Below are 20,811 nucleotides of genomic sequence, written 5' to 3'. Positions count from 1 at the left end.
AGTTCGTCGCTATTTTCATGCTTCTTTATCTGAGCGCGTTATACAGTGCGTTTGAGTTACACTACACTGCGATTTAAAACAACAAAATTCATTTTCCATAGAACTCATTTGTAATCGATCTTAGAATAATAAAAAAATACCACAGAATATTATAAACATAAAATCCATTTTATTATTATTCTCAAATCATTGACACAAAATAACCAATGCAAAGTACATATTACAAAGCTAAATAAAAATGTTCACATTCGAGCGGCTCGGAGCAGTCCTGACCAAGGCCCTGCACATATTCTGCCCGCTCATACACGCGGCTATATTCTCTGCTCCGGATGAGGTGCGTCCGCTGAAGACCGCCCTGGGCTTCCTCGGCGGAGTGGGGTTGGGGCAGCTCTACTACCATCTGTTCTTGGAGGAGATACCGTTCCCCTGCCATATCGGGGTTTGGTTGGGATTGGCTATCAGTTTTTTGCTGGGTAAGTGTGATTTATTTTTTATATAAGTACCTACCTAACGCAGATGGAAATAATATACGAGTACCTATGTTGAATGGGTTAGCGGGTCATCTTGGTAGCACCTACTCGCGACCTATCACGTGAGTGCAAAATGTGACTCGCTTGCGAGTCACCTCTAACTACCTCTTCGGGGATATGGCTATGGCATACTCATAACTGTATGTAAGCATGTATATGTCGCAGGCATCTGGTTTAATCTCCTGTTTGATTGAACCGCTAGCCCGTTCATTGGATGACGCTACTCAGTTGAATGACTAAAGAACAACTCGTCAAGTGGTTGACTGTAACGTCCAACGTCTTGACTGAACGTTATTCAGCGAAGTCGTTAAATGGGATATAGTATAGCAACTTTGTAATGTCTGGTTAGGATGAACATGACCAGACAAGAGTCAACAAAAAGACTATTTTACAAAACTCTCATCTCACAAATTAACTAAACAATAACAATAACGTACCTTGATATTGTTGTTCATAAATTTCCATTTTCAGCACATTTTTTTCTTTGAAACTATCCGCCGGCGGTGAAATAATAGGTAAATCCATGTTGTCACACTTTTTTAACATAAATAACGCACTTTAAAGCTAATTTATTTGCAAAAAATAACAATGCAAGTGCTTTTTGTGTCAGCTGTTCGCTGTTAGACGCCATATTTGTTTTATTCACCATCTGACTGATTTTAAGTCCGCTAACTAGTTGGACGTTTTGTGACGCTTGTACAATCAACGTTCGGCCTAGTCATACAACTGAATAGCGTCATCCAATGAACGGGCTAGCGGTTCAATCAAACAGGAGATTAAACCAGATGCCTGCGACATATATATACTAAACATTACACACCCACGAAACCTGATCATATGTTCAACACTACGATTTGCTATGCACGGGATATTGTTTTGAAATCGAACCAATTTCTGCGTTTTCTATTTCTATATGAGTAGTAGTAGTATAACTTTATTGTACATAAAACACTTAGGGGAACCCGGGGTAAGACGGGGTCGCTAAGGGAAAATAAAAAAAACAACAGGTATTTATAACCACAACGTTATCAATTATTTATGGCTCATTAGGAACTTAATGACGTACACTTTGGCACAGCTTTTGCCAAAAAAGTAATCATTAAAATTGACTTATTTTAAGAAATGTAAAAAATGGGAAATAAACCGTCTTGCCCCATGTACGGGGTAAGATGGGGTAGGTATACTATGTGGGGCACAAAACAGACAAACAAAACTTCTTCTGTGTTTTTATCGTCAACATTAGCACCTGCAGTGTGAGCCCAACGCCTGCACCTTTGACATCCGTCCCAGTTTTCCATAGATTTAAAGTAGGACTGTTGATATCCTCACAGCAGAGGTAGACACAGTTATCTCCGTTGTTATTATTTTCGTAGGCAGTATCTGCTTTGTGTTTTTAGCCAACTTCCCTGTAGCCCTTTTAGAGCCCTTCTCCAATGTCAAACATCGGATTGGAGAAAAAAAAAACTTCACCAAGCTTGATCCATACACCATCTTGCCCCTCCAAAATTACCCCGTCTTGCCCCACGTTATATTTTTGATAAAAATAATTCATTAAAAAAAAACTTTCAATGTTAAAGTGATTTTGCACATATCTAAACAAAGCGTACCAAACCTTAAATAAAAACACACAATTACCAAAAATGCCACTGTTTTACTTACTGAGTTGTGACGTTGTTTCCACCGGTCAAAAAAAACATGGACACTACGCAAAAACAAACAATTGAGCTATCACAAAAAAAGGAAGCGCTCACACCTGCAGTCACTGGCGCACTAAGGGTTAATCATTTAAGCCTTTCTATTGGCTAATTACTCAGATTCCTAAGATGTATAGTTTTGCGTATATGTGGGTGGCCCCGTCTTACCTCGCGACCCCGTCTTACCCCGGGTTCCCCTAAAATAACATTTAATACTTAAAATCTATAATACAATAAGGGCTTATCGCTAAAAGCGATCTCTTCCAAGCAACCCTACGGGCTAAGAGAGACATTGAGTTCTATGTTATGTATTTCCACCTACTAACGCTGAACACTCCCAGGCGTAGGCATTGCGCTGTCGGTCCAGCTGCGCTGCATATCGCTGCTGCTACTTCCCGCCGGCTGCGGCAAGGCGGGCCGCGGCGTGCTCAAGGCCGTCATACTGTCCTATGTCATTTCTGGTTCGTTTTGTTGTTATTTTATGTATTAATACTGACTTTGGTAATCATTGCTGCGCCCAATCACAAAAGTAGCTCACGTATGTATGTCGCCTACCCTAATAGATACTTATCTTATAGGTAGGTACCTACTCTCAGTAATATTGTGCATTTCCTTTTGTAATTTCTGTTTGTGTGCAATAATGAATTATCTATCTTTCTATCTACCTTTGCCTGCGAGGTGGATTTAGATTACTCGTGCTAAGACCACAAACAACCAGTCTGATAGACCGCCGGTACTATCTATATAAAATTTGATGGGTGCGTATTGCGACGTATAACAACGAAATGTATAATTTCACATTAATAACGTTCACAAAATATAATGAACGTTACGTATAACAACAAAATCTATATTTTCATAAGGTATAAGATTCAATTGGTATAACGTACATTTTATATAATATCAAAAAATATAATACTTACGAGGACTAATATCAATTCGTATAACATACATTACGTATATCGTTTAAAATATATACATACTATAATTTAGTATAAATTTCATAAAACATACTAACAAATAACATAATCTGTGTTTAATTACCCATCGCCGTCAAACCCCCTAGCACCAAAACCTAAAGATAGGTGCGACGACGAGCAAAGCGAGGAGGAGCGTGTTAGGTGCACATGTTCGTCGAAACCAAAGCGGAGCGCAGCGAAGCGGAGCGGAGCGTCTCCCCACATAGCTCCATTAATAATAATAATGTCAAAACCCCTAGTATCAAAACCTAAAGATAGGTGCGACGACGAGCAAAGCGAGGAGGAGCGTGTTAGGTGCACATGTTCTCCGAAACCAAAGCGGAGCGCAGCGAAGCGGAGCGGAGCGTCTCCCCACATAGCTCCAATAATAATAATAATGTCAAAACCCCTAGTACCAAAACCTAAAGATAGGTGCGACGACGAGCAAAGCGAGGAGGAGCGTGTTAGGTGCACATGTTTGTCGAAACCAAAGCGGAGCGCAGCGAAGCGGAGCGGAGCGTCTCCCCACATAGCTCCAATAATAATAATAATGTCAAAACCCCTAGTACCAAAACCTAAAGATAGGTGCGACGACGAGCAAAGCGAGGAGGAGCGTGTTAGGTGCACATGTTCGTCGAAACCAAAGCGGAGCGCAGCGAAGCGGAGCGGAGCGTCTCCCCACATAGCGCCATAAATTATATATTGTTAAAACCCCACATAACGTCAATAATAATGAAAATACGATACGACAATCTTTTAACTTTTTGTGCATTATACATTATGATAATTGGCCATGCTAACTCTCTGAACAAGAATGGAATGCTTAAAACCATTTCGAGGAATATGCTTTCTGTACAATTTCTAGTTATCAGATTTTAAATTAAGTCTCTATTTTTTGAATTATTCAATAAAAACCATAAAAACTAATAACCTTCATTTGCCCTTTAAATTTTTTGTAAATTAGGATTTATGCACAAAATGCATTTGCCAATTAACAAAGTACTCTGTGGCATTTGCCTACAAAAAAACAGTTAATGTCAAACTCAAACGTCAAAGCGTGTGTTTATTTATCTTTGCCATTTGTTACAGAGAGGTTAGAAGTAGAAAAAATTATTTAATTTATAAATTAGCAAAGTTGAAGGAAAGAGAAGGTCTGGAAGGAGGAAATTAACGTGGCTGTGCAATATCAAAGAGTGGACCGGTGTAAAAACCGTGGAAGAAATATTTAAACTAGCCAAGAATACAGAGCGCTGCAAAGAGCTGACTTCCAACGGTGGAGAGGCACTACAAGAAGAAGATTTATTTTCTACCTTGTTTTGAAACTCTACTACGAATAAATAATAAACCAGCGGATACTACGATGGCAACAAGATCGGTTCATTTCGAAAAAGCTGACTCTCGAAATTTGCCCGAAGCTTAACCCCTCGGCTGTCGACCAACCTTTATAAGGTGGATAATAAATAGCTCACACACATATTATCCCACCTTCTCTAAAGGTGTTACTGGTCTGCCGTATTTAAGTGAGCGATATTGCCTATGTGAACTATATTTATATTGCTTTAACCTCAACGAAGTGTAAAAAAAACGACAAGGATGGCATATAACCTATCGGGTGTTAAATCGGCTGCCAAATGACCTTTATATCCTTATAAAACCTGGTGCTCGATTCGCCTCAATGAGGCACGTTATTCAAAAATTATTAAATAGTAAAAATTAATAATGATCAACGAAGCGTATTATTTCAATTTATTAGTGTAATATAAATAATATTTTGTACTAGTTTTGCTGTACCTCCTGTCCCTCCTTTTGTACATTTATTTCTTATTTTGTGCAATAAAGAATGAAATAAATTTTGAATTACATATTATATTATCCTAACTGGGTTCCCCTCATCTTCCTTAATCTTTATTGACCAAAACTCGTTTCGTATAACTCGTATGGTCTAAACTTTTTGGCCGAATCATCACTAACTTAACCATTGACTTATATATTACTAGCGTAAGGACAGGCGCAACCGCTCTAGAAAATGGCACCATCGCGTTGGCCCTAAAATCTCATAAATCGGTCATAATTTGTATGAATTAGGGCTAGCGCCCGGGTGTCATTTTCTTTGGACAAAACGTTCTGACGGGCGTATCTTTCCTTTTGAAATCGTTGAACTTAACCTAACTTAATCTTGTTTCTCGTGATATTATCTAAATAAATAATATATTAAGTAGGTATGTAGTATATATAAAAATTGTGGTATTTTACTCCTACATCCCGAAAATAACGATATTGAATGATGAAATATGAAAAATGGCCGCCGACAGGTGAGGGGTTAACAATGTTATGATTTTAGAGTTAGATGACAATGACATTCTACCTCACTGTTGCCTCACTGACGTTAAGAGACACTTGCTTGTTTTTTGTGGCGCAGGCAAGGATAAATTCTATTCTGCATATGTAATGTTATGTGACGTCATACATACATTCAGCCGGCCAAATTTTAAATAAATATTAAAAATAGTTGTAATGAATAAAATACAAAAATAACGAAATTAGTTCCTTAAAATGGTCTATATTTTCAAAATAAATAATAAAAAATACATATCATAATTTGGTAGCATGGCCAATTATATCCGTTGTAGAATATATGTTATAAACGTTATATATTATGAACGTTATGCATTTTAATCGGTATATCAATTGAAATTATACTTTTTGAACGGTATTCTTAACGAAATTATGTATTTAGTAATTATGCCTTTCGTTTGTTATGCACAGTGATCGTTATACTTAATAAATTTATATCATATGAGCGTATACCTTGTGAATTTTATACCATTCGTTTTTATACCTCGTATTACTTACCCAAATTTGATACGACGATTAGTCCGAAGACAGAATTTTGAGCCATTCCACTGTAGTGGCCTTGGTTTAGCCACTCATAACAATTTGAGAATGATGATCACAAACTTAAGTAAATAACCCTCCATTTCCCCTCAGGTCCAATAACAAACCTAGGTCTGAACGCGCGGGAGGTGGTACGAGTATTCGCGTGTAGTAACGAGCTGCTGCACAACCTGTCCATGACGAAGTACGAGCTGATGCGGAGACCACTCGCCGACGCGCTACGCGGGCTGGACCAGGAGATCGGGAGTGTTAAGGATACCCTGAGGTACAGCACTAGAATTTTAGTAGGTATAGTTAGGCAGTGCCAACAGTCAGATTCCTTCAACTACTGTATTTTTGGCTGAGGTGATCGAAAACGGAGTAAGCGAGTTCTTCAGTGGTAAAGAATACGAACAGGCAATTACACCATTTGGACCTCTGGACCGACGACCTTAGGCAGGTACCTACCTTTGGTGATGGTTGTATAAAAAAATTCGAGGACAGAGTATTTTAATTTGTGAGGTACATTTGGTATGGCTGCTTTCATAAAGGCGATATTTTCAGTCGCTACAACTTCGAATACAGTCACTATATTTAATTGAAATCCTCTCAGATCAGTCCGTGACGTATTCGCGCCGATATCCTTCGAGATGGAGAACTCGGACGAGGTGGAGGCGATCCGGCGGAGCCTCTCCTCACTGCAGCTGAACCTCAGCCAGATACCGCCCGCTATCGATGACAAGTACAAGTGAGTACCTTCAGCCAATAATCTTCAACTACTGGGGACTACTCTTAGTTAGGTTAGAGAACAGAAGCAGTCCACTGACCACTGATGTTTACCACCAATAAATAATTTACCTAAGGCTTGTTTCCACTTCGTAGGTACTTTGTCTATCTCATAAACTGTAGTATTATACCTATGTATGACAACTCTTTTAGATTGAAAGGAGATGAAACTGAAAGCGAAAAATACCAAAAGATGTTCGAAAAGAAAATGGAATATCGTTGCCAAAATCAATTGGCCAAAAGTGAGTAGGTATTTTCGCAAAGCTCTCAAGAAAGTTTTTTATTAAGTATAAGTATCTATCCCTAAATAGGTATTTTCCTCGAGGTACCTACTTACCTACCTTTGTAGGATCTACAAGACGTGATGTTGCTAAGACTCGATAGTATTATATTTTTTAATACTAGCGCCACGTACTTTAGTTCTTTTACATTATAATGACTCTCTCGGAAAAACCTATGTATAATTTACATACTAACTTACCCTTCCGCAGGCGCAGAGCTATGCAACTCACTATTCTCGTCAGCGCTGCAGCGCTGCTCAGACGCTTTACCGGAAGCGCTGCGCGTGGTCTGCGGGCCGCTGCGCGCCGCCTACCACTGCGACCTGCTGTGGCTGCTGGGGGCTACGCCGTGTGACAGTCATGGACAGGTTGGCTTGAACACTATTATTACAAAAATAGCTCTAGGACTTCGCTATACGTTGAAAAAAAGCACACACCGCGCCAAGGAATAATGAATGTCGACGCCTTCTTGAGTGCCGTCTGGATAGTTTAGCGAACTCGCTTTCATTCATTTGTTAATTTTCCTAATGGCTTAAGAACATTGGCATTGGTCAGTGACCAATTTGTCTTCGGTTCAGAGCTATGCAGCTCGCTATACTCCATGGCGCTGCAGCGCTGCTCTAATGCTCTACCGGAAGCGCTGCGCGTGGTCTGCGGGCCGCTGCGCGCCGCCTACCACTGCGACCTGCTGTGGCTACTGGGGGCCAGGCCCTGTGATAGCCATGGACAGGTTGGAACTTCGCACTATTATTACTAATAGCTATAGCAGCCTTACTGTCGGTCTGGACGCTGAAGTGGCAATAGGCTGGTCATAGCCATAATGTATGTTCTCGAGTGGATTCAGCCTGATGAAAGGAAGTCGCACAAATTATTCGAGCGCTCAAAGGGGCTTATATATACGTTTAGTATGTCCAACAATTGGTTGATGATGTTGAAGGTGATGATTAATCATTGCGCCTGATATTTATCGTATTTCTATAATATTGGTATTGATATATAAAGGACAAACGGTTTTATATTTCAGATCGATCCAGGCCTCGGCGAGGGGTACGAGTATCTGAAGAAGTCCAAGGACTACCTCACCGGCGACTTCCGAGACGTGAAGCTGCAGTACAAGGTGGCCGCCGTGCACGAGCTGAACGACGTGCAGGTAACTATATATACAGGGTGTTGCAAAAAGGGTATATGTAGGTACGGTCAGGTGCAGAGAAACCTGAACCCCTCTCATAGTAACAATGCTTCTGAGGGGGGTCAGGTTTCTCTGCCCCTTACTGTACTAAGCCGAAACCTACATGCACAACATGTTATATCTAAGCCTGAAAAGGTTAGGTAAGGTTTCGGCTTAGTACTTACGCCCTTTTTGCACTCCCTGTATAATTATTCAATATAAAAAATATTTTCTACTATCTTATCATCATCATCACGACCCATTACGTCCCCACAGCTGGGGCATGGGTCTCCTTCCAGTGAAGGAAGGGTTTTATTATCTAGTATGTTTATGCTTAAACGTTTTGCATGACAGAGTCAAAATGGATTTTTGCAGATGAAGAAAGAATATATAAAAATGTCGGCGCTAACATAAAGGAGTAAGTAATCCACCGTTCATATTGTTTATTTATCTGCAAAAATCCATTCTAACCCACACACTTGCTGACTACTATAAGCTACTATAATCTCCCTATACTATTCTAGGACGCGAAAGAGACAGGCTTACGAGTGATACACGCATTTGAAGAGAAGCACAATATAATGCGTATCATATACGTAGTTCTCAACGTATGCCTCGCGTTACTCTGTCTACGCATCGTCTCAGCCGCCATTACTTATCATGAGATGTACCTGACGAGCATAGAGTATGATAATTTGTATGTTACGGGATATTTCAAGAAGATTGATCAAAGAAGAGCGGAGAGGAGGAAGCATTCACTGTTGCCGCTGAAGAAGGTAAACTAACTAAAATTTTGATAATAAGTCCCTAAACAAATCGGTCCATTATATATTAAGTAGAAATTGGTATCGACAAAAGAGGGCCATTATACTCTATCATCAGTCATCCTCATCCTCATTCTACCACCTAATATTCCTACCTACTAATTAGGTTAAAGTAAACTCGAGTTTGTTTCTTTGCAGATGGAAAGAAGTCGCTACATCGACATACATTCATTGAAATACATATCAATAGAACGGCAGAAGCTGGTCAATCGCATGCTAAAGGTATGTCATTCGATTTGATTAAAGGTCCGATAATTACATAGCCCTCCCCGCCGCCGCCCGGCGCGCCGGTTGTCTATCCAGGCCTTAAATATAGTAGAGCTATGTTAAGCCTTCGATTATGAGCTGATGATAAAAAGACATGACATAACAGCTCTCAATAGCACTTAGTCGAAGCCGCTGATCTCTAATGTTTCCCAGCATATTTCCCACCTTCCATCTAAAAAGGGCTGGCACTGTGCCTGTAGTGAAAGGATTAGCCAGTCAGAATAGCGTCACTCACTGACTGCCCAGAGTGGTATTATTATTTTATTGCACAATATACCTACCAAAGAAACTAAGTACCTACATCAGGTGGACTGACTGCCTGTTTTAGAGCACTGCCCCAGGGTGCGCCCCACGTACTTATATGTAAAAGTCATACGGAGGCTTCTTCCGTGCACCCTACTATTAAGACTTCCCCCATGTCCCCAGGTGATGCTGGAGATGATAACGGCGACGACGTTCGTGATGCTGGACCGCTTGTTCTACGAGGCGCTGGCGGTGGTGCGCGCGCACGCCGAGCGCGGCGCCGCCGAGCAGGGCGACCACGACCTGGAGATCAACGTTAGTGTATACTATTAGAACCACATTGATGTTGACATTCTTACATATAAGCCCGCGACGCGGCGCGGTAAAATGTATAAAACCTTACAGGACGTTCAGAGCGACGCATAGCTGTCCGAAATCACGATCGTCCGCATTCGCACTGAATGACTAATTCCGCCACGACGGATGCCAAAACGTCGTCGCATGCGGACCATCCGCGTCGCACTGAACCGGGCCTTATGATACCTATGCACACCGTGACGGCCGAGATCAAAGTAGCAATTTGTGTTCGCTATAGTGTCAGAGCGCTGCCTATAGCAGTCCACTGCTGGACGTAGGCCTCTCAAAGCACGCCACTGGATGCGATCTATAGCTTTCCAACGTTAGTGTAGTCTCTTGATAGGGTTTGGTCAGCTGCCGCTGCATGGGTTCGTTATCGACGATAAACGTCATTATATCGCGATTCACCATAAATATATCGCTATGATCGGTGGAACGCGCATTAAACGAGTCTATAAACGACGATAACGAACCCGTGTAGCCAGTAGTTATTTGCTAAAGTTTTTGATCACACAACTACCACGCGTGAGCCATGTATCTTTACCGGTGCCCAGAAAATACAAGAAACGACGTGAATTCCTACCTCAATCATCCGTCACATTAATATATAAGCCTCCAATATCGCAGTAGATAACTAACTAACATTATGCGCTTTTCTGCCTATCTTTCCCACAGTTATTAAATCTCTTCCTACCTCCAGGTGGAAGGTTCAGGCATGGTGGCCTCCCTCCTGCGCCGGGTACTGTCCGGGCTGGCGACTCACGCGCGAGTCACCCGCTCGGTCAGCAACCGCGAGTGTCTGCCGCGCCCGCACCCGCTGTCGCCTCTGTACTACTTCTACATCTATGGCGGTTATCTGTGGATTGTGTTGCTGCTGTATTTTAGTGCTTATACGCATCGGTTGAGCAGGTTTGTGGTCGTTTTTATAAAACATAATTTTAAAAAGTAATAGCTAGGTGAACTTGACAATGATATTCATCAATGAGCTTCTCTTGAAAATTAAATGATTACAGGCAAAATAATAAGAGTACTTTTCCACTAGAGATGTGCTATGCTCTGCTACGTTGATAATGAATGCGTTTGATATCCACCAATCATTTATATTCTTTGGTCCACAATGTGGACATATTAAGTTGAGGATCTTACATTATCCACCAATCCTATATTCATTGGTCCACAATGTGGACATGTTAACTTGAGGATCTTACATAGATCCATAGTCCACATCTAAGATCTTTTTGTAAATAAAAGTTAACACCTCACCCATCCCATTTCCAGACTAATCTGCAGCTACTTCTACCCGCGGCGCGAAAAGCAACGCATACTGCACCTCTACAACGACATCTTAAAGAAACGTATGAAGCTGGACAAGACCCTTCGCAAGACCGCGGTGCAGGTGCAGATTTAACATCTTTTACATGTAACACCTATATTCAAGCAAATAAACAATACTTAAAGGTTAACTGGTAGAGAATGCCTAGTACAGCTATACTCAAACTGCGGCCCGCGGGCCGCATGTGGCCCGCCGGGCCTTTATCAGTGGCCCGCGTGCCATATTATAATATAATAGAGAATATACCTACATTGTGAGTAAAAAGTATCGGGATTATATCCATAAAACAAAAAATGATTGTTATTCATCCAAATTAATTTTATCACCTTCAGAAACAATACACATACGCAAACAAATTATCCAATCATCACAACATTTTTTAATTTTTTTAATTTGTTTTCAGAGTTGTTTTTAGTAGTCGCGGTGATTTTTCCTTATTGTGTTCTATCGATTGAAAACAGTGCCACGAAGTGGTAATTTGAGTTTAGGAAAAAAAGAACCGTGAGCTGCAGCCATATCTGGTTAATATGGTGGATGCTCGATGATATTTCTTGAGTGTTAGCTCAAAAATTCATTCACAATATTGATCCTTGTGCGAAAGGCGCGATATCGTAGTACAAAATCTTTTCTCGTTTTTTTTCCACAAATCTGGCCTTCTTCGTTGAATTTTCTGTATTAAATTATACATAACCCGCAAATAATATTATTATACTACCGTTTGACTTTCTGGCAAGAATTCTGAGTGGACAACACCACGATAGTCAAAGAAAACAGCCAAGCCAGCCAGCCTTTAACTAACAATCGATAGAAGACAAAAAGGAAAATTCGCCGCGAATACTAGGTAATCAAAACTTTGGAAACAGCGTTTACATTTTTTTGTGATGATTGGATAATTTGTTGGCGTATGTGTATCGTTTCTGAAGGAGCATACTTTGAAGGTGATAGAATAAATTTGGATGAATACTTGATGAATAACAATATTTTTTTGTTTTATTGATCTAATCCCGATACTTTTAACACAGAGTAGTATATGCATGTGTTTTTTATATTATTATTCGATGGTTTACATCGCAATATTATTATTTTTTTCTCAACCTCTAGTGTCCCACTGCTGGGCAAAGGTCTCTCCTTGAACTTTCCACTTATCCCTTTCTTGGGCCTGCTCACACCATTCCGTGCTAAAACAGTCCAGGTCGTCCCGCCATCTCCTTATTGGTCTGCCTCTGCGCCGGCGGCCGTTGTTGGGTATCCATTGGGTGACATCGCAATATTAAAGTTTAAAAAAAATTGCTTGCGGCCCGCGACACTATGACTTAAACGTGTTTGTGGCCCTTATATAAAAAAGGTTGAGTACCAATGGCCTAGTAGCATTAAGTTCACCTTTGTAATTTTTTTATAATAATAATAATACTTTACAGGCGGTGCGGGCGTACTACCTGTCTGGGGAGAACTTGTTGAGCTTGAGGATGAGGTTCCCGCGGCTGCTGGGCTGGCTCAGTGTACTGCCGGCGGCGAGGATGAAGTGCCTCGTTTGCGGGGAAACTGAGCCTAGCGGTGAGTTACCAGTAATTGATAGTGTTTTGTTTTTCAACGATGGCACTACTTATGCTTAACTACCGTCAAAGGGTGCACGAAAAAAGGCTTCTCGAGTGACGCACTCTTATAACAGTAGAGCGATCCGGAAAAAACGCAGCACATTCTAATTTCTATTCGATAGTCTATTCGAAAGTGCTGTCAACCTGTCAACAACAAAATGGCGGTGTATAGATTTGCGAAAGTTTGACAGCTATCATTCCATAGGTCATTGTCAGAATAATATTGTGTACTCTGTGGTCATTCTTTTCGAAACTCATTCGAAAGGTAAAAAGTGTTCGAAAGTGCTGTCAAGTTGACAATAGTCGCACTCGCATTCGATTCTATTCGTTAGCTCGAATTTTCGTGATACGGGTACTGGCCAATCCTATCATAACCAATCCAATGACTTAAGTGACAATGACAAACCCTATTCTAGATATTGCGCTATAGCTAGACTATAGTTGCTCTTCAGCATGTCAGGCACATAGTTAGTTACTCTCCTTATAATCATAACCTTTACAAAGATCCATGGCACACAAATTGTATATACCTACCTAACTACCGTTATACCCCATTTACACTCTCGCACGAGTGGCGAGGCGAGCGACAAGGCGAGGGGCGAGGCGCGAGTGTGAACAGACGCTCGTGGCTCGCCTCCTCGCTCGCCTCGCCACTCGCGGCGCTCGCGTCCGGAGCGGTTTTTGGGGCACGAGTCAAAGGAGCTCGCGTCGAGCTCGCGTCGCACGCGAGCGGGTGTTTACACTCTCGCGTCCGCTTCATTCTGGCTTCTACATCGTGCCGCGCAGGTTGTGTTCGTCGTCGTATAATTATAACGTAGTGTTTTTTCCTCAGTTGTATAATGGATTGGTCGCAAGACGAAACATTTAATTTCATATAAGTAAATATATTTCAATAAAATAATAATAATAATAAAACACTAAAACGTAAGAAATAAAAGCAGTACTTACCTGCTTAGTACTGTCACATAGAATAGGTCTAAACCATGTCTAAACCTTAAATTATTTCTTACGTTTTAGTGGTTTTTTGAAGTCGTTTTTTTATCATTATTTTATTTTATTACTTATTTTTACTTAGTTTATTTGCAATAATTGACAATCAAAATTAAGAAGCAAATGTTACCTATAAGTCCTACTAGTCAGTAGTAAACACGAAGTAGTTGCTATATACCTACCGTTGAGGAGTTCCCTTGACTACCTTCCGTTTCCATCATATTTTTTTTAATGTTAAAAATATAGGTAAGTACCTATGTACTTTCTAAATTTCATTAACTACAATCGGTTAATAGGTACCCAAAATGGAAATTCATAGCCTGTTTTTAACCCTTTACCCACCCTTGGAGGTGGAATCAAAATTTGAAAAAAATGGGACCACATGGGATCTCAACCCAATACATAAAAAAAAGAATTTTCAAAATCGGTCCATAAACGGCGAAGTAATCGGTGATCATACATAAATTCTTTATTGTTGCGGCTAAAACTTCGACGTCCTCCATCGTTGCTAGCTCAAAGACAACTGAACTCTGCACGAGAGTGTAAACACCCACTCGCGTCGCACGCGAGTGGGTGTTTACATTCGCGCCTCCGCACGAGTGACGAGGCGAGCGAGGAGGCGAGGGCCGAGGCGAGAGTGTAAATGGGGTATTAGATCACTCACAAACCCCACCCTCCCCTGCCCACAGAAGAGCCAGAAGAGCCGTGGCACGCGTGCAGCGTCCCCAAATGTCCGTTCCTGTACTGCGCGGAGTGCTGGCGCGACGCGGGCGCGGCGTGCCTCGCGTGCGACCCGCGTCTGGCGGAGCTTAGCGATGTGGACTCGTTGAGTGAAGACGATGTGAGGATTAAATGAGTTTATAGTGAAGTGTTGTGAGGTTAGATCTAAGTTCAATAAAAAGTTGTTTCCTATACATTTTTAGTTTTTTAGTTTGACAAAGCACAAAGTGTAATCGCAGATAAATTCGTTGTTTGGACCGTAGGTACCTATTCATATTCAGGCATTGAGTAAGAAAGGAAGATACCTACTTACATTCAGTCCATCTTGCTTCAAAAACAGTCCGTGTTGAAGCTAAATGTCCGTTCCTGTACTGCGCGGAGTGCTGGCGCGACGCGGGCGCGGCGAGCCTCGCCTGCGACCCGCGTCTGGCGGAGCTTAGTGATGTGGACTCGTTGAGTGAAGACGATGTGAGGATTAAGTGAGGATGTAGTGAAAGCGAAGTGTTGTGAGGTTAGATCTAAGTTCAATAAAAAGTTGTTTCCTTTAAACACACTATTTTTAGTTTGTTAGTTTGACAAAGCAGCGTGGGACGCCCTCCTGCCCGCTGGACTGATGACCTTAGGCGGGTGGCGGGTAGTGGTTGTATGAGGAAGGCCGAGGACCGAGTGTTGTGGCGCTCCTTGGGAGAGGCCTATGTCCAGCAGTGGATGATTATTGGCTGATGATGATGATGACAAAGCACAAAGTGTAATCGCAGCCAAATTCGTTGTTTGGACCGTAGGTACCTATTCATATTCAGGCATTGAGTAAGAAAGGAAGATTCTAGGATACGCTCAATCCGCGTTGCTCTATGTATTAAAGCAATCAAAATAGTCCGTGTTCAAGCCAAATGTCCGTTCGTGTACTGCGCGGAGTGCTGGCGCGACGCGGGCGCGGCGTGCCTCGCGTGCGACCCGCGCCTGGCGGAGCTTAGTGATGTGGACTCGTTGAGTGAAGACGATGTGAGGATCAAGTGAGGAGTTTTGAGTTTAAACGGCGAAAGTACTGATTTATAAGTTGGTAAGATTAAAGTTTAGAGCTATAAGTATCTAATTTCAATAAAAAGTTTATTCTTTAAAAAACACATTTTTATTCATGCATTGAGTAAGAAAGGAAGATTCTAGGACACATTCAGTCCTACTTGCTCTATACGTATTGAGGTAGTTAATCAAAACAGACAGCATTCAGTGTATCCCAAATGTCCGTTCCTGTACTGCGCGGAGTGCTGGCGCGACGCGGGCGCGGCGTGCCTCGCGTGCGACCCGCGTCTGGCGGAGCTTAGTGATGTGGACTCACTGAGTGAGGACGATGTGAGGATTAAGTGAGGACATGTACCTACTTAGATATGAAGTGAATAACTTCATTCTTAAGATTAAGATTTGCCTGCCAAAATGTTGAAATTACTTAACTATTTGTTTGGTATATAGTAAGTAGGTATAATAAAGCTAAATAAGTTTTAATTTCAATAAATACTTTAAAATTACAAAAGATTTTAAGTACTTATATAATTATTTATTTAGTTTATTTAGTACCTATAAAGGCAGTATTCAAGTAACCTACTATGCCGCACCAATAAAGAAACAAATGTAAAATGGCCTTTCGAATTGTTACAAGTGTTACAACACGCCATTTTAGACCAATTTCTTTATTTGCGCGCTTCATCAAAACAGTCCATATTCAAGTTGTTCCCCAACGGTGAGGTTGGTGACGAACTGTATGTTCTCCGCCACGTGGTTGCAGAGCTCGGCCAGGCCGCACAGCCGCTGTCCGTCCGCCGGGTCGAACGTATACACCAACTGAGAACAAACAGGTAGGTACAATAATTATGTCGATGGCAGTCTGGCTGCTCGGCACCGTTGTTGACGTAGATAAACGTCACAATATCGCGATTTGCGATAAATTACAAAGATGTGATTAGTTGAACGAGCATTAAACGAGTTCATCTATGATCTACGTCGATAAAGATGCCGTGTAGTACCTAACCCAGTCAGTAAATTTGGCATTAGCAGCTGGCGCCTGATAAAGAATGGCTACGTTACTTAAGTACTTCCACATTCAGGGTGGCAACCTCTAGGTACCTCTAGACTTGACCAATGCGCAGAAAATCTTAGGTAGTATTTGAGTTAGGAGTTTACCCACCGACAAAAACTCATCGTATGTGATCCAGCCGTCCATATCTGTATCAGCTGCGTTGAATTTTTGTTTCCGCGTCTCCATGCTATTCTCATCGCCAAGACTCTCCAACACTGCACAGCTACAAATATAATAATATTTTATTGGTACACTGGTAGTAACAAGCATGTCATCTTTAAGTAGTTACCTATGTTAGTTCTATAAAAATATTCAAATGAGCTCAGTTTTAGTCAGTACAGTTTTGGGCAAAAAAACCTGACCCCTCTCAGGTAGAGTTGTCACTCTAAGGCCAGGTTTCTATGCCATAGACTGTACTATCTCAAATTCATCACATTAGTTAATGCAGTCGTCCAGGTCGCAAGTAAACAACTTTATTTTATTTAAAAATAATAATGTGATAACCTACAAATCATCCAAGCCAAGCATGCCATTAGACCCGTTGTCGAACAAGAGGAACAGACTGTGCAGGTTGGCGACGGTGACCTCGTCCCAGCCGGGGAACCGCCGCAGCACCCGCCGCACGCTCCAGCGCCGGTCCTTGTCTTTCATCTCCTGGAGTGCATTGGGGGTGTGAGAAGTTGTGCGCAGGAACGTATTAAAATATCGATTGATGTTGGTTGTAAAAGAAGTCTTTTATTCAATATGTGCGGTGCTTATATACCTATATTAATGCTAGCGCAGCACTATATGCGTATGTTGCAGTTCATTCTAACAACTAGCCAATTTGCAGATACTACCATACTACACCTCCCCTTTAACTTCCTTCACCCTCGGGGTAGCGAAAGAAAAATAATTTTATTTAAGAAATTATTTTTCAAACCTATAAGTTATGATAGTACTTGCAATTACAATATTGTGATATTCTACTCTACCTAAATGCATTGTTATAAATAAAAGTGCAAGGCAGAGCTATTGTAAAATGCTGACAAGTTTCCTAGTGTTAGATTGCTGTATGCTTTTAACAGATTCTTGAATAAAATAATGACCTGGATAATTGCTATTTACCTGTCTTTAAATTCAATTTTGAATGAAATAGTTACAACAAGTTATACACACATATTTTATAACTAAAAATGAACATGGAATATAGGAACTGAACATGAAAACTTCTGTAAAATAAAATGTCACAATTTATACATGAAATTTTTGAAAAGACCTATAATTCGATAAAAAATTATAATAAACTAAGTACTTAACATTTCTGAAACAAATAACGCATCTAAAATATGTCTAACCAGAATACCTTTTACTGTTATACCTTTTAACTTATTTATTTATCTCCATCTATACCATTTATAATCTAAAATAAACTCTTATCATAATAATAACACAACACAACATATTATAATGTACGTAAGTACCTATATGACATGACATGTACAGAGTGATTAATTTCCTAGGCTTATAGGTATATATTTTATTTATGAATTTACGCAATTTAATTATAACTGTTCTATAGTCATTATTTCACATTTCATTTTACTCATTAATTTATTTGCTTGAAAATAGTTCTTATCTAACTAGTGTCACGTTAATTAAAAAAATTAAAATACAAAATCAAATTCCTATGTACTTCAATGTCAATGCAATTTACTTGAACATTCCTATCGTGGTATCGGTATATTTTCCCCATTCATACACATTGACACTTTTGTTTTTAACCCATAATGAGCATCCTGTAGCTCTCAGTCATCACTCTGATTACTGACATTCTGAACTCTGGGAAGTGAGAACTATCGTAACATTTGGGTGATGAAACCAATTGCTAGTAAAAACTCCTTAACCTTTGTGTCCTTAATCATTCATTCTAATCTTGTATACTATTCCCATTAATGCCTTATTTTACTACTACTTAATTAATATTATTATGTCTTTCACTGAGGGCACGATAGTCCAAACACTATGATCAAGAACATAATTCTCCTAGGGCTGTATCTCTTCACCCTTAATCTACTTTGTGGGCATGGTCACCCTACTTATTGGCATATCAGGCCACCTATTTTGTGCACCTGTATAATATAAAATTTTAAAGCAATGGCCTCCAATCTGAGCTCCTTAACTCCTTATTATATATTTTACCAATGTACCGATTCATAAAACTTTCTAATTCACAACAAAAAATATCATTTACTCATTAATTCATTTACTGAAAATCTCTATTCAATTGTCATTAGGTACCTAGTCGGTTTTACTAACTTGACCTAGAAACTTTCTGCAGTCATTCAACTCTGAATGCATTACTTACATATTTATTAGCGATACCTAACTTGTATGCTATTTTTAGAATACCTATTCAAATATTTCAAATGGTTATGTTTTAGAAGAAAAATTTACTCGATTTGTGACACTAGGATGTTAAATGCAAGATTAAACGATGGTTAAAAAAAATCAGAATAAAAATCTAAGTATGCTTCTAATCCTTCCTGAATAAATTAATTTGACTCACAATAACAATATTTCGTCGAAGGATGTCGCTCTTTGCCTTGTACTCGTCGCGTGGATGGTGGTGACGACGGCGACTGGGCGGACGTGACGCACGATGACACTGATGATTGCTCGATGCACGTGGTTGGTCATCTTCTTGAGTTGGCCGGGATAACCCTGGTCCGCTTGATGGCCGGGATAGCCCTGACCTGTTCGAGCCGGGATAGCCCTGACTCCTCGTCCGGTCGCAGTATTTCTTCGTATTTTCTGGACTCACTTGTACATGTTTTCTTCATGTCATTCACCGAGGTTGGTTGCCTTGGTGCTGCTGGTGTTTATTCTTGGCACTGGTACTGCAGGTGTTGGTGTTGGTGTGCTGGTTCTGGTCTGTCGGCCGATGTTGATCATCTTCGTGGGCCGACCGGCGCCGCTACCAGCAGCGCCGGCCTGGCAAGGTCGCCATGTGAGAAGTTGTGCGCAGGAACGTATTAAAATATCGATTGATGTTGGTTGTAAAAGAAGTCTTTTATTCAATATGTGCGGTGCTTATATACCTATATTAATGCTAGCGCAGCACTATATGCGTATGTTGCAGTTCATTCTAACAACTAGCCAATTTGCAGATACTACCATACTACAGGGGGACAAGGATGTCATGAGTGAGATGAGGGAGCTAACAGAGGACCAAGTGTAGATTTGCTTATCCGCTGATCGGGCAGTGAAAATCAACGTGACTTTTAGTGCAGCGTATGTACCTACAGCTAGGTGGCGACTCGGTCGAATAGACCTAAACCCCGAATCCAGATGTAAACCTCGAAGCGGGGGGAACATATAATAAACACCTGGAAGGTAAGTACAGTACAGTACATTTATGTGCATAGAATCTGATTATTCCACTTACTAAATACCTACTTATTTATTAGGTACCTAAGTAACGCTATTTTAAAATTGGTGAGTAAATAGGTTGGATGGAATCATATTCCTCACATGATTGAATCGCCTTTGGTCTGCCAATCTCTGGTAGAATAACTCTACCAGAGCGTCGTATTCAGTAGGCACTATCTTCTGCTGATGCAAAGACTTTTTCTGTTCCCCTGAGAACACACGGGGACAATATTTCCTGTTAGATGTAGGGACTTGACGATTTATTTCCGTGTTACAGGAGGCTAGTTTGTCAATATAGGATAGTAAGCTGCAGTAGGTATATACTTCTGGCGTTGTGTAAGGTAAATAGCTAGGTATCCTTATTTCTCCAAAAGTATAGTATTGTATTGCTTGAAAAACTAGCCTCTATTCTACCATAGATAGGCAATAAGCGCATAAGATAACGTCGGATTTTAAATCTACTAAACTGAAATCAAACCTGTAGCAGTAAAGTCCTCTTGCCGATAGAAACAAATGGGTTTTCTCTTAACAGGGTATTCGAAGAATCTCTCAAACCCGGATATTAGGTCACTAAAGGTTTGCCCCATATTTACTAATTTTATTTTACTTATGTTATATACATAGGTACCCTACTATCAAGCGCTAATGACATATTAATAATGAGTTATCTACATAAATCTAATTGGCCACATTATTTTGAACCTACTG

At 40.6% G+C, this 20,811-nt stretch overlaps 2 protein-coding genes across 2 annotated transcripts; one reads left to right on the top strand and one right to left on the bottom strand.

Annotated features, from left to right (window-relative positions):
• Positions 1-238: 238 nt before the first annotated feature.
• On the top strand, positions 239-15,986 carry LOC105391983 (protein sneaky). The gene is made up of 18 exons (XM_048627905.1): positions 239-473; positions 2,566-2,685; positions 6,172-6,343; positions 6,671-6,805; positions 6,997-7,085; positions 7,335-7,481; positions 7,703-7,854; positions 8,149-8,274; positions 8,817-9,068; positions 9,255-9,338; positions 9,810-9,941; positions 10,684-10,892; positions 11,262-11,379; positions 12,735-12,870; positions 14,591-14,731; positions 14,962-15,078; positions 15,484-15,634; positions 15,839-15,986. The coding sequence occupies exons 1-18, from the start codon at positions 239-241 to the stop codon at positions 15,984-15,986; spliced, it is 2,664 nt and encodes an 887-aa protein (XP_048483862.1).
• A 232-nt stretch (positions 15,987-16,218) lies between these two features.
• On the bottom strand, positions 16,219-20,809 carry LOC119690553. The gene is made up of 5 exons (XM_038105962.2): positions 20,582-20,809; positions 20,206-20,312; positions 17,201-17,346; positions 16,801-16,915; positions 16,219-16,457 (listed from the first exon to the last, which is right to left on the bottom strand). Exons 1-5 carry the CDS (start codon positions 20,688-20,690, stop codon positions 16,323-16,325), a joined length of 612 nt encoding a protein of 203 aa, XP_037961890.1. The 5' UTR covers positions 20,691-20,809; the 3' UTR covers positions 16,219-16,322.
• Between the last annotated feature and the right edge of the window lie 2 nt (positions 20,810-20,811).

The sequence above is a fragment of the Plutella xylostella genome, chromosome 19, assembly GCF_932276165.1.
Source record: "Plutella xylostella chromosome 19, ilPluXylo3.1, whole genome shotgun sequence".
Classification (NCBI taxonomy): Eukaryota; Metazoa; Arthropoda; class Insecta; order Lepidoptera; family Plutellidae; genus Plutella; species Plutella xylostella.
This window is presented reverse-complemented; position numbering and strand designations above follow the sequence as displayed.

What these genes read in the sequence shown, in the direction of transcription:
- LOC105391983 (XM_048627905.1), top strand. Translation starts at nt 239, where the DNA reads ATGTTCACATTCGAGCGGCTCGGAGCAGTCCTGACCAAGGCCCTGCAC. An exon ending in ACGAGCTGAACGACGTGCAG is followed by an intron (nt 8,275 to 8,816) that starts GTAACTATATAT and finishes ATACTATTCTAG; the next exon opens with GACGCGAAAGAGACAGGCTT. An exon ending in TAGCGATGTGGACTCGTTGA is followed by an intron (nt 14,732 to 14,961) that starts GTGAAGACGATG and finishes CTTCAAAAACAG; the next exon opens with TCCGTGTTGAAGCTAAATGT.
- LOC119690553 (XM_038105962.2), bottom strand. Translation starts at nt 20,690, where the DNA reads ATGGGGCAAACCTTTAGTGACCTAATATCCGGGTTTGAGAGATTCTTC. An exon ending in AGAGGACTTTACTGCTACAG is followed by an intron (nt 20,313 to 20,581) that starts GTTTGATTTCAG and finishes GTGTGTTCTCAG; the next exon opens with GGGAACAGAAAAAGTCTTTG. An exon ending in ACCAAAGGCGATTCAATCAT is followed by an intron (nt 17,347 to 20,205) that starts GTGAGGAATATG and finishes AATGCACTCCAG; the next exon opens with GAGATGAAAGACAAGGACCG.